At 35.6% G+C, this 15985-nt stretch overlaps 2 protein-coding genes and 1 non-coding gene across 4 annotated transcripts; 1 reads left to right on the top strand and 2 right to left on the bottom strand.

Moving 5' to 3' along the window:
* The first annotated feature begins 975 nt into the window (after positions 1-975).
* Positions 976-1048, top strand: TRNAR-ACG. Its single transcript has one exon. It is a non-coding gene; the product is annotated as a tRNA-Arg (tRNA).
* Positions 1049-1413: 365 nt separating this feature from the next.
* Positions 1414-6792, bottom strand: LOC112525751 (GDSL esterase/lipase At3g26430-like). Of its 2 annotated transcripts, none has more exons than XM_025136001.1 (5): positions 6439-6792; positions 4605-4814; positions 3771-3898; positions 2558-2828; positions 1414-1664 (listed from the first exon to the last, which is right to left on the bottom strand). In XM_025136001.1, the coding sequence occupies exons 1-5, from the start codon at positions 6764-6766 to the stop codon at positions 1462-1464; spliced, it is 1140 nt and encodes a 379-aa protein (XP_024991769.1). In that variant the 5' UTR covers positions 6767-6792; the 3' UTR covers positions 1414-1461. The 2 variants fall into 2 exon arrangements, with proteins under 2 accessions (XP_024991769.1, XP_024991768.1); XM_025136000.1 differs by having other exon boundaries at positions 3720-3898.
* A 1465-nt stretch (positions 6793-8257) lies between these two features.
* On the bottom strand, positions 8258-14452 carry LOC112525750 (eukaryotic translation initiation factor 4B2-like). Its single transcript, XM_025135999.1, has 3 exons — positions 13082-14452; positions 9418-9819; positions 8258-8507 (listed from the first exon to the last, which is right to left on the bottom strand). The coding sequence occupies exons 1-3, from the start codon at positions 14317-14319 to the stop codon at positions 8483-8485; spliced, it is 1665 nt and encodes a 554-aa protein (XP_024991767.1). The 5' UTR covers positions 14320-14452; the 3' UTR covers positions 8258-8482.
* Between the last annotated feature and the right edge of the window lie 1533 nt (positions 14453-15985).

The raw sequence follows: 15985 nt of genomic DNA on the forward strand, positions 1-15985 counted from the left end.
TATTATATATCAATCAATTGTACTTGATACCAACTTAAATGGTATCATTTTTTTCAGTTCATACATGTTGGTACTGGTTTTGTACCACTTTCAAGTTCTGTATATGCAAATTTGTCATTTTGTTCAAATTTTGTGTGACATTTTGAGTTTTTAGACAAAGCATTAGATGTTTTTAAGGATTTATAATTGAAAAAAATAAAACTTGCAAACATTCAAAATTTCAAATAAAATCATTAACGTTAATATTTCTATATTCAATACATAAAAATGCAACTTTTAATATAATGTACCAACCAAATTTGTATACTTATTACGGTACTATCAACCAACTATAATTGATATCAATTAAAATGATACCAATTTAATTTACACAATTAATACCATATTGGATGGTTGCTAGTTGCTACAACATCAAACTTTTCTTTCCCTAGTTTAAATACAACATTAAATTGATTACACAATTAATTGTTTATTCAAAATAATTTCAGTAACTATAAATTTTTAAAAAAATGTTAATTAAGATCAATATGATTAGTATTTTATAGGGTAAATTGCATGAAAAAGTAACGTACTTTAACATGATTTCTATTTTGGGTAACGTACTTTTCAAAACTTAGATTTTGATACCTAAGATATAAAACTTTAAACATTTAAGTACCCCGGATAACCTATTGAAGACTAATTTTAAATTAAAAAAGACTAATTTTAGATTAAAAAATCCATGCCACTAACCACATCAACAAATAATGTTGACTTGGATACTACATCACTCGCCACATCAGCATAATAACTCCAACCGGTTACCCGGATACTTAAATGTTTAAAAAATTTCATCTTAGGTACCAAAATGGAATTTTGAAAATACATTACCCATAATAGGATTCAAGTTAAAGTACGTTACTTTTTCATGGAATTTGCCCGATAATTTACTAACTACCAGTAAAATAATTAAAAGTTGATGTAAATAACAAAAATGACTCTGTGGCCCAATGGATAAGGCGCTGGTCTACGAAACCAGAGATTCTGGGTTCGATCCCCAGCAGAGTCGAATGTTGTTTTTGAAATTAATCAAAGGGTTCAGGTCATGTACCTTTATTTTTAGAAGGGTGCCTCACGCCTAAACCCGACAAATTGTGACTGTGAGAAATCAGTTTGATAGATTCAGTGGTTATAATTGTTGTGTATGCCTGAAATTGGACCCCATAGACAGATGAGATATTCCACCACAACGTCACAACCTTTTGTGACATTCACATAACATATGGATACTTTCACCACTTTTTCATATACTTCTCACCGGGATCATCGAAGGGTCCTTGGGCTTTTCTTAACCGGTATCGGACTTAAAGAAAATGGTTGGCACCATTTATAAAAAAAGATTTAGATACAAAAAAACGTACATTTTAACCATTTTTGACAACTGTTTTCCTACCAAATTTCCATATACAGTTTCCTGAAATGTTATTGACGGACGTCCGTGAGAGTTTGACAAGCTTTTGTGAGGGGAATCTTTGGAGAACATACGGAACCATCTTCAAGACGATTAACGATCCATTTGTTAGCCGCTTCTGTATAATGTATTCCGTCCCAGCTAATATATTCTAAGGGATTCGCACATACCGAACCATCTTGCGCTACGCATTGCCCTAGAGGATCGGTGAACCCTGCAAAAAGATTAGGGTTCGAATAGATCAGTAGGGTTGTCGAAATCTTGAACGTTGGAAGATGCATGTGGAGATGCATTTGACCATTTTATCCTTGAAAAACTAATCATTTTAGAACATCTCCAACCGATTTTCTATAATTTCTCCAAAACCAAGAAGCAAAAATTAAAATATCAATAAAAATTACATTCAACTTTGGTAGTGAGAAAAATAGAAAATAAAAACCCATTTCTCTCACTTCAGCATTTAATCTTGGAGATATTTATCCTCTCTCCCACTTTCTCCATCTCGGAGAAAATTTTGGAGGATCTATTCGAGAAAAAATAAGGAAAACTCATAAATCTTTCATTTTAAAGAGTCTGGGGGAGATGCTCTTATGGTTATATAATAGGAAATTGACCAAAATAGTCGATCTTCTCAACCAAATTCACTTTTTAGCCATTTTTTCAATCAAATTCTCGTTTTAGCTAGAATTTACGCAAATACCTTACGCATTTACGTAAATCCTACTTTCAGATTAAAAAAAGAAAAAAGATTATGCAAATGCATAATTTTCTTAAGGATCCCCATTTGCATAAAGATTTTTTTTCTTTTTCTTTTTTTAATCTGAAAAAAGGCCTTGTACAAATAAGTAAGACATTTGCGTAAACTTTGACTAAAATGGGAATTCAAAGTCAAAAGTGGCTAAAAAGTAAATCTAGTTAACGAGATTGACTATTTTGTCAATTTCCCTCATATAAAGGGCTATAAAAAATTTCAGCAAAGATTGTGGGTCCCACATGGGACCGACATCCTAAAATGGGACCCACGGTCCTTAAATTCCTAAGGATAAATTTTCAAGGATTTAGCATCAAGAAACATCTTGTTGTATGAAGATAAAAACAGTTGCTTACCAAGCTTGTTTGCTTCACTAATGAGAGAATACTTGACTGAGAAAATGTCGACATACACGAACGACGTTTCTTGAAGTTTTGTTCCAAGTTGCAACACCTTATCTTGGAGCCGTTTATTGAATTCTTGCGCTATTTTGTTGTATGATTTCACACACCCAACTTGGTCTGTGTTGTCCGGCGATGGTGGATAGTTATGGACAAAAAAAGGTAGGCATCCGATCGGACCAGTATTATGAATCCAAAATCTTCTTGCTCCTCCTTGGTAAAGTTTCTGTTACAAAAGCATAAAATTTAGCTAAAATGTCAACCAAGAGAATCTCCAACAGATTCTCCAAAATGGAGATTTTTAACAGTTTCCTCAAAACCTTCTCCAAAATAGAGAAAGTAGGAGAGAGAGGGTGAAATTCACCAAATTTTGGAACTCTCTAAAAATGATTACAGATGTATTCTATTTTATTCTTCCTACCAATGAGAATCCTTGAAATCAAATGTACAGGATAGAGAAATAATATTTTATAAAAGGTATCGAATATTTTAATAGTATAATTCATATTGTAATCGCCAAAACGGAGAAGTTGTTGAAGATGAACATAAATTTTCTTTGAAGACTTTGACTTTTGATTCTCCATTTTGGAGAATCTGTTGGAGATGTTTTAAGAGCACTTCCAATAGATTCTCCAAAATGGAAAAAACTTAGAGCATCTCCAATAGGTTCTCCAAAATGAAGAAAATGAAGATTTTGGGCAAAATTTTGCTCCATCAGATTCTCCAAAATGGAGAGAGAGAGAGAGAGAGAGAGAGAGAGAGTGATTCTTTAAATTTGGAGATCTCTCCAAAAATGATAACCATGAGAGACAATTTTTTATTTATTTTCACCGATAAGAAACCTTAATATTAAATGTTTATGAGAGAAATAATATTTTATTACTTGTATAAAATATTTTAATAATCGAACTAATGTTGTAATCTCCAAAATAGATAATTTGTTGGAGTTGAATATAATTTTTTCAAAGATTCTAAGTTTTGATTCTCCATTTTGGAGAAATTTTGGAGAATCTGTTGGAGATGCTTGGTAAAAAAGAATTAGCTGATAAGTTAGATGACAATGTAAAATAACCTAAAAGGACGTGCAATAGGCATGTAAAGACTGAAGTTGCAATACCTCAACAACAGAAGCAAACTCATTGATTATGGTAGGGATATATGTCTTCACCTGTTCTTCCTTCATTGATATAATCCCGGCATGAAGATCATTCTGTCCTATATCAAACGTGTAAAGGGCCCGAGTAAAATCCGCAGGTCGTGGCAGACGATCTTTAATATCAAAACTTTTCTCCGGTCCTAAACGGGACCCACATAAAATGCATGAAAGAACATCATCAAGATTCCATTTTTTACCAAAAGTGTAACAATCTCACTCACATGGACAGAAAAGTAGATTTGTGAACTCCTTATGGGTGTGTTTGGTATCCAGACAGAACTGATGTTCACCGTTTGGTAAGGCAAAACTGGACAGGACAGAACAAATAAAATAACCAATTAACCCCTATGAGTCGTTTATATTTTGATTAATTTATGTAATTTATTAAATTATGATATGATAAATTTTTTCTATAACAAATATATCATTAAAAAGTTTACGTCGAGAAGATTAAAATGACACCAAATAAAATTTAAGAATGAATAAAATGTAAAGAAGGAGGCATATTTGATGTTTTAGATGAGAATTAGGTTTTATTTTGAGGTTATATTGGTAAAATATAGTTCTATTCCACCTTGTTCCATGGGGTGGGGATGAAACATCCATGTTCCACTCTATTCTTGTTTGTTCCACATACAGGTCGTGCAAAACGTGGAACAATGATCTTTGTTCTTTGTTCTGTTATGTCTATGTACCAAACACATCCTATAAGCTCAAAGTTGTGGGCTACCAATAACTTCTACCATAGTTTTAAGTTGGATTCAAAGTTATTGGGTCAGCTTGTTGCTTTGGGCTTGGGGCATTAACAAAAACTACTCTAAAAAGAATGCTTAGAATTATGTCTACCTTCAAGATACAATTCAGAAGACCGTTTCTTGAATTGTTCAAACTGCAAGAGCTGTATATCAAGCGTAAGAGGGTTAAAAGTCCGGTTTAGCATCAAAGAGTCCGCAGGCTGAATGGTACATCCACTGGCTGCAAAATTAGCCCCGTGTCGAAAATTTGATCCAATTGAGTCCAGAAATGCACTTAAGTATGGTAAACCTAACCTTTCAGCTGCAGATATTGGTTCACAAATTCAAACCCACATTCAGAACTGGAATAAGGTTACCGAAAGACAGAAACTTGGTTATATTTCTAATTGAATTCAACAAGTTCAAGATTTTGAATCTCTTTATATCGATTTGATTAACTTTCTAAAAAGTAAACTCGAAATCCAACCATAATTTCAAGAAAAAATGGATCTTTGTATCAAACCCACATGGAGATTAAGTAAAGCAATGTTGACTCAATCTAGATACGCATTTAAGTATGGTAAACCTCAACTTTAAGCTTGGTTCATAGATTAGAATTAGTTGAACAAGATTCTTGTTGAGAATCTGGACTTTGTGGTTACAATATCTTGGATAATTTCTTGGATCGTGTATTAATAGCACTTTCCTAATACTATATTTCGACCCTACAGTGCCTTAGGTTTCACGAAATCAGTATTGGGATAATCCAAGAATCAATCATCTTCAAGGCAGAAAAATTCGAGTGCATGACACCCTAGATATAGTGTTTTATATATTTATATGAGAGATCAACGGTTACATTGTAGTTAAGCGGTTAGGAAATTACTGCCTAACAGTTAAAACTTAAAACTATTTGGGGATAAGGTTGAACCGGATCAGAGGCTGACTTGGGGCCTGTTTGTTTGCAGCTTAATGAGCTTAATGTGACTCACAGATTATTCGGTCAACTATACATGATTGTTTGGTAGTGTCTTAGTGATATTGAAAGTGGTTCAATTAGTAAGCTTCAAGGGGGGAGCTTTATGCAAAAAGCCAAGTTTTAGATTCCTCTCAATTGAAAAACATGCTCATTCCATCTATGAAAAAACCTTCTCAAACAAAAACTTTTTCAATCTATACAGACAGATTAATGCACAAAGACATCTTTATCCATACATGACTTAATGGAAAACCAACTACACAGCCCCTCAGAAGCTCAGAGGCTAGGCTCTGAGGCTCGAGTCAGAACCCTTCTCCATCAGAAGCTTCTGATGCAGACTCCGGAACTTCTGATTCCAAACTTGGTCTCTAAAATACCAAGTTTCTAACCTCTGAATTTCACTCGGAATGTTTGGGACCACCCCAGGGGCGTTGCCCCTTAAGACCCCGCAAGGGGCACAACCTTCTTGAGTCTTGACCCTCATCTCATGGCGATCTAAGGTGATAAAAGACAACATTTGTGAGTGTACATTCCGCACCTCCTAACTCATATTATGTTAGTATCGTCACCTAGTCCACCTCTTCTAAATCACAATTACACCAAAATGCTTGATGATACTAAAATCACCAACAATTCTTAGCTGCGGAGTTCTGATGGTTCTGGTGTATTAGTGCTGGTATGATCGCACCCAATCACCAACAATTCTCAATCAACAGAAAGAGGAAAGGTTTCTAACTAAATTGAACCCTATGAATCTCTTTGTGAAGATTTGATTCACTTCTCCAAATTCAACCAAAACTGGAGTTTCCTATCAACCCCACATGGAGACCAAACAAACCAACCCGGATCAACTCAAACCTTTTGTTACTCCGATACCCAATTCAAACAATTTTTCTGCCAATATTGAAAAACTAACAGAAAGACCTAAAATTTAATCATTCAAGTAGGTTATTTGCATTTGTATTACCTATGAAATCAATGATTAGGCGGCCATCAGAGTACCTGCCAGAAGGTTTATGAAAATAGGTCATCCCATTTGGAGGAAGAACAGAACCAAATACAGCAGATACAGCTCCTGTGTCTGAATTCGAATCACCAAAGTTGTAGATGGCTGGAAATTGACAAGAACTTGATTGAAGATCGTAATTTGAGATTCTCCCTCCTTTAAGTCTAACCACCATGAAAATAGAGAATGTAGCGATTAAGAGAACTCCAATTGCGACTGATTGAGTTGTTCTTGTCAATCCTCGATAACTCCCTTCTCTGATCAGATTGGCGATTTGTCTCCAGTCCATTGATGGAGTAGTTTGTAGGACGAATTAAGTGAAGTTCCCACTTGGGATTTTTAACGAACACCTGGACGCAAACGTATTAAGGTCGGATCTGAGATCTCGGCAACTGTTTCTCTTGATTTGGTATATCAATAACGGTACAATCTTTAATTATGATGTAATTAATTTCTCTTATATTACGCAATTTATCCTCAAAATCTCTATTATAAATATTCTGTTAGAGTCGCACTTATAAATTAGTAGGCACAGAAATTCGATTTTAAAAGATAAACTGTAAAGCATAAACTCTAAAGCATCATAAAATGTTATTTTGTCAATTTCAAAATAAATGCCAAAATATGAACGAAAAAGTTTAAAAAATCTCAACAAACTAACTCTTTTTAAATGATTAATTCTCTAAACTATTTATTTAATAAAAAATTATTAAATTTTCTCATTTTAAATGATTAAGTCTATGAATTATTTTTTTGAATGAAAAAATCATTAATTTTTCTCATTTTTAATGATTAAGTTCCTAAACATTTTTTTGAATAAATAAACCATCAAACTTCTAAAAATTGATTACGTACATTTATTTATAAAAAAAAATAAGCTACCTGTAATTTACTAGGAAAGTTGTAAAGTAAAAATAAACCTAATTCGGTTTTGCCGTTCACAAACATTAAAACCCCTCGCAAACAATGGTGTCACTCTCCATTGCCCCCAACGTTATACATTATACATATCGTCTAACACGCTGTTGGTCTCTGCCATCAATCTCCTTTTTTTTTTATCTAGTATATCACAAGAGGGAGAATCAAAATATAACCAGTTGCATGGAGAGCTTATTTGGGTCAAAAAGATATAGATAACCAATTTTTAAAAGTTCGATGACTTAATTTATTGAAAACAATGTTCAAGAACTCAATTATTCAAAATGAGAAAACTTAATGTTTTTCATTCAAAATGAAAAAGCTTAATGATTTTTTTTCATTCAAAAATTATAGTTCAGGGCTTAATAATTCAAATTAAAAAAATTTAATAATATTTTATTCAAAAAAATAGTTCAAGAACTTAATCATTTAAATTTATGTGTTTTTTAACTTTTCTCAAATATAAACTCTAAAACTTCAATGTTTTAGTCTTCATGATGTTGGTAGGTGTCTTTTTATAAAGTCTCTAATTAATTCATGAAATCTTCGAGAACCAATAAATAATACATTGTGTCACATGATTTTTTCATCTTTATCTAAAATTTATTGTAGTAATCAACATACATTTGTTTCACATATATTCGACTCACAATGTGTAACTTTTTGACATTTTTGTGAAACGAAAATTTCACATTGTGAAACAAATATATGTTAATCAAAATACATTAAATACTAGTAACATTTCGATGCAAGAATAATAAAGTTAAAACAATGTTAAATCGACTAACGGCGAGCCTACGTGCATTCTAATCAAAACAGACACATCAAACGGGGAACATTTAATTTCAAGCCCAATTGTAGATTTAAGAAACAAAGAAGCAGAGTTAAAATTGAATGATCCACAAAAACAAGTGATGTACAAATCAAAATTAAGAGTGTTTTTGGCTCCTTTTTAGACCAAGAGAAGCTTTTACACAACCAAGCCAACAATTGGGTTATGAATTCACATTTCTACCCCCTTCTTCTTCTTCTTCACCATCCTCATTCTCCTCCCAAAAAAATTATATTATTCTTCTCTTCTACTTTGTCACCATCTCTCCCTTGAGTTAGACCTGCCATCCAACCAAAACAACCCACATTTCATACATATGCTCCTACACATGTTTTTTCAATATGCTACGAGTCTGATTGTTAGCAGCTTAATGGGACACACACCTTATTTGGTTGCCTAGGCATGATTGTTTGGTAGTGGCTTATTCAAAAAGCTTCTAAGGAGAGCTTTATGCAAAAAGCCAAGTGTTTTCCAAATATGTTCCTCCCAATTAAAAAACACGCTCATTTTGGTTTATTAGAAACCCTTCCAAACAAAAACATTCCCAATTTATACAGACAGATTAATCCACACAACCAACTTTATCCATACATACAAGACTTGGGTATTGTTTAGTTGGTTTTCCATTAAGGTCCTGTATGGATAAAGCTGTCCGTGTGGATATTAATCTATATGTATAGATTGAGAAGGGTTTTGTTTTGGAGGGTTTTCTCATAGATGGAATGAACATGTTTTTTAATTAGGAGAGACAGGATTGCAAAAAACTTGATTTTTTGCATAAAGCTCCCCGAAGAAGCTTACTGAATAAGTCAGCCACTACCAAATAGTCATGTATAGCCGACCGAATAACCTGTGAATCCTATTAAGCTCACTAAGCTGCTAACGAAAAGTCCCTTAATGGAAAACCAACCAAACAACCCCTAAGTGTGTAATTTATATCTTTTTGTCCCAATCTCTCACATGTCCACCAATCACATGAACACACATAATCAAAGAGAATGTGAACATGAACTACTGAATTTAAAATAAATAAAAATCTAATGTTTCTAAATTTTATTGGTTGGACGTGGGATTTTGGAACAGATGATGCCAAAGCCCCAATTTGCATCATCTTGCCTATATCATTTATATTGCACACCGATTTTCACCAGTAATAATAGGATTAGAAGAAGAAAGAAGCAAAAACATACCTGCCAAAATCTCTGTTTCCCATAAATCCTCTATCCTTTCCACTTCCACCACCAAAACCTCCTCTTCTCTCATCACCACCACCTCTCATCCAAGAATCACCACGGGACCGAGGCCTCTCTGAAAAGTCAACACTTCTCGATTCATCAAACGATCCAGATTGCGAAGAAGGTGGTCTTTCTTGAAGAAACCCAGTCCCCCCAACTCTTCCAGCACCAGAACCTGGCCTTTCGACACTTTTTTGACCAAACCGAACTTTATCATCAAGATCATGGCTCAACTGTTCCAGTTCCCTTTCTTTCTCAACTATTCTATCATGTAACCTGTTCTCATTTTCTTTCTCAACTTCCCTTTTCAAATTCTCTATTTCTTCTTTCAAATTCTTTTCTGCCTCTGTCTCAGGCCTGAAAATCAACATCCACTGATTTTTAACCATCTACATTATCTTCTATAAAAACAAGTAAATACAAGTTTCAAGAAAAGATAACATTCTCTCTCTATCGAAAAAGGAGGGATCACAGTGCTTTCGGTAATTTATTTCTTCAGTGGAGATTATATAATATTAAGCTCTGCTCAGAGTAAATACAAGTTTCAAGAAAATATAACATTCTCTCTCTACCAGAAAAAAGAGGGATCACAGTGCTTTCGGTAATTTCTTTCTTCAACGGAGATTACATAATATTAAGATCTGCTCCGAATAAATATAAGTGTCAAGGAAAGATGGAGAAAAAGAGAACATTCACTAAATAAAAAGAAGGGTCAGAATAATTTCAGTAAGTTCTTCAATGGAGATTGCACAACATTAAACTGCACCAAGTGACAACCAAAAGAAACATGCTTTTTTAAGATTTATATAATCTTGACAAAACTAACAAGTCACAAACTGCAAGTTAAATGATATTAATAAGCTCTCTTTAATAGATCTTTGTGTAGTAAAGGTTCGTCATTTAACCAATCCAAATTATAAAATCATGTTTTTTGGAAGTAGCCCAAATAAACTAACCGTTTAGGTTGAAAGGAAAAAGGTGGGAAAATATACAATTATACTATTTTTTTACTAGTGGTCTGAACTTTAATAGTAATCTAAGAAGTAAAAATAGTTCCTACCTAATGGCTACATGAATTATCAATATCTTATAGCTTACTAGACTCAAAAACTATTACATTAGAACTAACTCTAGTCTCTAGAAAGAGCAAGCTTTGTAGTTGTCAATTTTAACTTGGTGTGTGTGCAGACAACACAAGAATGGTTATAAATGAGGATATTAAGGTCAAAACTAGGGTTGATCCGATTGAAGAGAAACTCGTGAAACAACATTTGAGATGGGTTGGTCATCTCCGGTGAATATCTTTGGATGCACCATTGAAAACAAACGACTTGTTTCAAGAAAATGCATGCTAGAGGAGAAAAAAGAGCCAAGGCTAACATGGTGGAAAGGAATTGGCTTTAGATGGGAGAGTGTGGAAAACATATTCCAAAGCCTTGATTGTTTCTTCCATCTTTTACTTTTTGTTGGATTTCTTATGTAGTCTATTCCAACCGGTTGGGATAAAAGGCTATATTGTTGAAGATGCTAAGGCAACTCCTCACTGTGACCTGGTTACATTCAGACACGTAAAGCTACCCTATCGAACTACATACAAGACTTACGACATTCTACTATTCTAGCAGTCCTTCCTTCCACTAGAATGACTTAAAATCAGTTAACATTTAGAAAAAGACGATACTACTGTCATCCTCAACATGTACATAAATATAGTTTTTTTCTGGATACTGGTGATCCCAGGCTTTCCCCAGGACTTGAAAATAGTTCACCCTTCATGTAAATAAAGACAAAAACTTTCACACGAAAAATACTTAAAACACCCCCCTCCAAAGAAACCACTATATATTCCAGCAAGTTCCAAGAAGTTGAATAAAATATAACATATCTAAGCTGAAAGCATGTATGTTTAGAATAAGATGTAATATTTTAACCTAAGCTAAACCCAGTCTATTATAGGTTCTAGGTCTGTAATCAAGAGCCTCAACCTTAAAACTGATCAATCTACACATACACATGCAATAAAGAACAGAAGAAAATAAATTGAATAAAAAGGAACCAAGAATCAGAAAAAGTAGAATTTACTTAAACAATTTGACAATGGATGCAATATCAAATGCACATTTATCACTTATGCAGCAAAATCTACCTAGAATGAAAAATCATTTTGTTGAATGAATTATTTTGGGTAAAGCTATGTGAGGCCTCCACAGAAATAAAACCCAACCCGAGAGTATGTGTGAAAGTGTTAATCAAGCCCCTCACATATAGAGCTTATATGGAATAAAAAAGCCATTTTTTAAGCTACTACTTCACACGCGGAAACCCTCACCTCAGATAAAGGTGGACAAACTGACGAGCATAATCTACACCGAATTTAAGGAAGAAGTAAAACCAAAAGCATAAATAAAGTACATATGAACAAACCAACTTTAAGAAATCCTATAATGAAACACATTGAAGCAACATTTGCATAAACAGAGCTTACTAGCAGCCTATTAAAGATCAATTGTATTTCCTTGTTGGTGGACTAAAACAAAAAAAAAAGGAATTAACCATCTATCCTGCATAAACAGAGCTTATTGGCATGAGCCTCCTTCCAGGTGCTCAAAAAGTATTTAATCAACTTCTGCAAATACATTGTATCCAGAGCAGCTATGAACCTAAGCAATCCTTACTTCTCACACTTGTGTTCCTTGCCTTTGAGTAAGTTCTACCAGTAACAGTGACAGCACTCTACAAAAATCAAATAGCCTACGGTTCATCTACCCGTCAACTGGAACTCTATCAAAATTTCTCTGTCAAGTCTGAAGACTTCAGCATTTCAGTGAACAAGTTTCCTTGCCTAAGTAACTAGCCTTTTATCCCTAGTGGTCATTCGGCCAAGTATATCACAGTATCAGAGGATTTACCATTTCCCAGAGCACTATATTCTGAAAGTTCCCAATATTGCATCACAACATCACGCCTATAGGTGCATAGCACCAGACTGAAAGAACTTTACCATCTTTCCAGACATGATAAAGAACAAACAAAGCATAGAACTGATACAAACTCCAGAGCTGCTTGTAAGGCGCTAGCTGTAACAACAATTCATTTATGTGGAATAATATAAGATGGTTTCATGATAGGCTCGAACTAGGCAGGTGCAATTCATATACTTTCATAATGACCACAAACCTAAGCTAAATTTCCCACATGTAGGTGATTATTTGTCTATAAATGCTCGTCATTCTAACATGTACTTTAGTGTTTGAATCATGTCTAGAGGTTGAGTGAGAAACTGAGAATCAGGCATAACGGAAGAAATGGAAACTGGAAAGAAGATGGAATCCAGTGGCCCATAATTTTGTGATGAACAAGAATCACAGTTCAAATGGGTCTACCAAACTAGTCTTTGTTAAGACAATAACCTGCTTAGTAATCACAAATCTTCACAACTTCAACTTAAAGCCTCAGCCACAACAATGGCTTGCAAAAACAGATATTGAGGTGCTCAAGGAGAAAGATTAGCAGCCATGTATTTAGCATAGTTGCTCAGTGCGCCAACGAATACCAATTTCACACTGTCAAAGGTCGTTAACTAGAAGTGTCGGCAAAAGATAAAATATAGGACCATAACCTGCCAAGGCGCCGCCGCTCCAGCTCTAAATCAATCTTCCGATAATCAACACCTTTCTCTTGAAGCAAAACCTCCCTAGGCTTAGCATCGCCAAAAGGATTCACCTTAGGCCTCGGCTTCTCCAATCCCTGCAATGCAGCTGAGCCCTCTGCTGACCTACCAGACTGTGCGCTGCCTGGCCTGCCGGACTGTGCGCTTCCGGGCCTGCCGGACTGTGCGCTTCCGGGCCTGCTGTTAGAATGAGAGCTTGTAGGACGACTACTAATTTTCTTAGCTTCAAGTTCTAAATCAGCTTTCTTCCAATCCAAACCTTTCTCAGCCAATATCTCTTCCCTCGGCCTAGCACCCCCAAAAGGATTTGGTTTATTAGTCTTGACCACGGGCTCAATCGGAGAACTTTCACCCGTAGGTGGAGCTAATACCAAACGGCGGCGCTCTATTAGCCGTTCCTGGTTGTCATCGCGAGGGACAACTCCCCTACTCCAACGGTCAGGTTCAGGCCCTCCAGAATCACGAAAACCAGAACCAAAGTTAGAAGATCTAGCAGGGGGTATAGGCTTCTTGTTCACTGCCCAATTGTCAATCTCATCAGCCCTAGAAAATCCCCCTCCTCCTGCGCTAAGACCGCCGCCTCCACCAATAGAAGTGTAACGGTTAGGTCTACTACCAGCATCGAATGAAGGTGCCATAGGTTTCTTCGCCATTGCCCAATTATCAACCTCATCCGCCCTAGATGGTTGATCGTATTCTGAAACCCGAGAAGGACCTCTACGATCATCATCAAATCCACCGTAAGATCTCCGATTACTCCCCCATGAACCGTCACCATCCGCATCTCTATCCCTCATCCTTGGCCCTCCGCCAGACCGACCACCTCCATACGACGAGAAACCACCTCCTAGCCTCCCGTATTGCATCTCCTCTGCAGACCGCTCTTTCGGCCCGGTCGGAAGCCGCATCATCTCTTCAGAAGTCAATCCTTTGTGCTCGAAAGCCAAGTCACGACGCGAACCTCCACCGCCGATACCTCCAGCTCCGCCCATCGTGAACTCCTGTAACGACATCTTCGTTTTTTTCTTCCCTCTGTTAGTGTTCACCGCCTCTTTCAAGCTCGGGTAACTCTGCGGTGGAGCAGCCGCGGCTGCCGCCGCCGCAGCGGCCTCTTGTTCTTTCTCTTCGGCTTCCGCACGCTCCGCTTCCGCCGCCCAGGCGCCGATATTCCCCCATATCTTCGACATTATAGATCTTCCAGATCTCAAGACAAACAGACTAGTAGACACAGATTCACGATTTATCAGCAACTTGATGTGTTATCGTAAGAAAAACTAAACCTCCGGCGTACGGCGGAGTTGTGTTGTGGCGGTGGCGATGGTGGTGAAAAAGGAATAATCTACAACAGCTATGTTTGCTAAAATATGCGGTTTTCGGAGTTTTTAGAGAGAGAAAGTGGTAGAAGAGAGAGAAAGAGGGAGGTTGGGAGGAGTGATCCATCACGCTCGTGATAAGCGCGTGAACCAAACGAACCAATGGATGAAGTTTTCTATTTGAACGCAGCCGTTAGATGATTTGTGTATGCACGTGTGAGAGTGGGCGTGCGAAGTAGGTAATCTCACTGACGTGGTAATTTTTTATTTGTCAGACGTGGGTACAGAGATTAGTGTGTGAAAAGCAGTAAAGCAACGACGCTAAGCAACAGGAGGCAATATTTTTTTATAAGTTACACTTCTAGTCCTTGTACATTAACTTATATTCCATTTTGACCCCTCATGATAAATTCGCAAGGTTCAAAATGACGTGATGACAACAATGTCAACTCTCAAGCCTTACAAGTCATATCGTTTTTTAAGTCGTGGCTTATAACTCAACGAGTCAATGATATTAAGCAATTTAAATTAAGTTATATATTAAAAACCAACAAATAATATATTAAAAGAATAAGAAAAATCAAATATCACGTTACAAAAACCATACACTAGGCCATGACTCTGAGTCACGACAATGAACATTTTAGAACAATACAAATTTGTAGCTTTCTACAGTTTCATAGTGATTTATTAAATGAAATATGTGTTATTATAATTTATGTAAACGAGATACATGAACAAATGCAAAGGAAAATGATCATCGTACCCGTCTTGATGCAGGGGGTGGGAGGACTGGAGATATTATAAATACAGAAAATGTTGAAAATGAAAACGAGGGTTCAATTGGCACCGATAGTTACACGATCGTAGAGATTAATGGAGGTTGTCGTCTTTTGTCATCCTTGTTTGTAGTAAATCACTCATTTTAGTGGCACGATTCAGATGTTGTCTCTTAATAAAACAGCATCTGAATCATTACGAGGTGAATCTTGTTTGACAAAAAAAAATTGTCTTTTAATGGTTTTAAAACCCTCTGAATAATTTTATATTCTGGGTCTCCCTTAACCATTTGGCGCTCTAATTTCATTATAAACAATTACCAAACAATTATATTTTATTTTGCACTATATCATGAGAGCCTCTTAATCATTTTGTATTAAACGATTCAGCAACCGTCAAACAGCCCCTTAGTTGCAAACGCCATCTCATACCTTAATTGTACAAAATCCTTGTTAAAATAAGTAAAATCGAAATGCAAGCAATACCATATCATATATATATTTTTTTATATATAGAAAGGGACTGAAGTCGAACAATGACATTGTATAATGGCCATTGTTGTAATTAAACAATTTAGTAATAGTATTGTGATAAAAGGTGTTGGTCTATTTTATATTATTTACAAAAACGGCCCTCAAGAATCAAAAAGTGTTTCAAGATTATAAAAAGACCTTTTGTCTTCCTTTTTGGTCCCAAGCGATATTTATTAATCAATAATAAATGTAGCCTCTAAAATAATGCTTTTAATGCCTTCATAAGT

The sequence above is a fragment of the Cynara cardunculus genome (assembly GCF_001531365.2).
Source record: "Cynara cardunculus var. scolymus isolate 2C chromosome LG 13, CcrdV1, whole genome shotgun sequence".
In the NCBI taxonomy this organism is placed as follows: Eukaryota; Viridiplantae; Streptophyta; class Magnoliopsida; order Asterales; family Asteraceae; genus Cynara; species Cynara cardunculus.

Coding starts and splice junctions, on each gene's coding strand:
- LOC112525750 (XM_025135999.1), bottom strand. CDS start 14,319: ATGTCGAAGATATGGGGGAATATCGGCGCCTGGGCGGCGGAAGCGGAG. Junction 9,820..13,081: donor GAGCGGCGGCGCCTTGGCAG/GTTATGGTCCTA, acceptor GTTGATTTTCAG/GCCTGAGACAGAGGCAGAAA. Junction 8,508..9,417: donor GGAAACAGAGATTTTGGCAG/GTATGTTTTTGC, acceptor GTTGGATGGCAG/GTCTAACTCAAGGGAGAGAT.
- LOC112525751 (XM_025136000.1), bottom strand. CDS start 6,766: ATGGACTGGAGACAAATCGCCAATCTGATCAGAGAAGGGAGTTATCGA. Junction 3,899..4,604: donor TTCTGAATTGTATCTTGAAG/GTAGACATAATT, acceptor GGTCCCGTTTAG/GACCGGAGAAAAGTTTTGAT. Junction 1,665..2,557: donor TAGTGAAGCAAACAAGCTTG/GTAAGCAACTGT, acceptor ATCTTTTTGCAG/GGTTCACCGATCCTCTAGGG.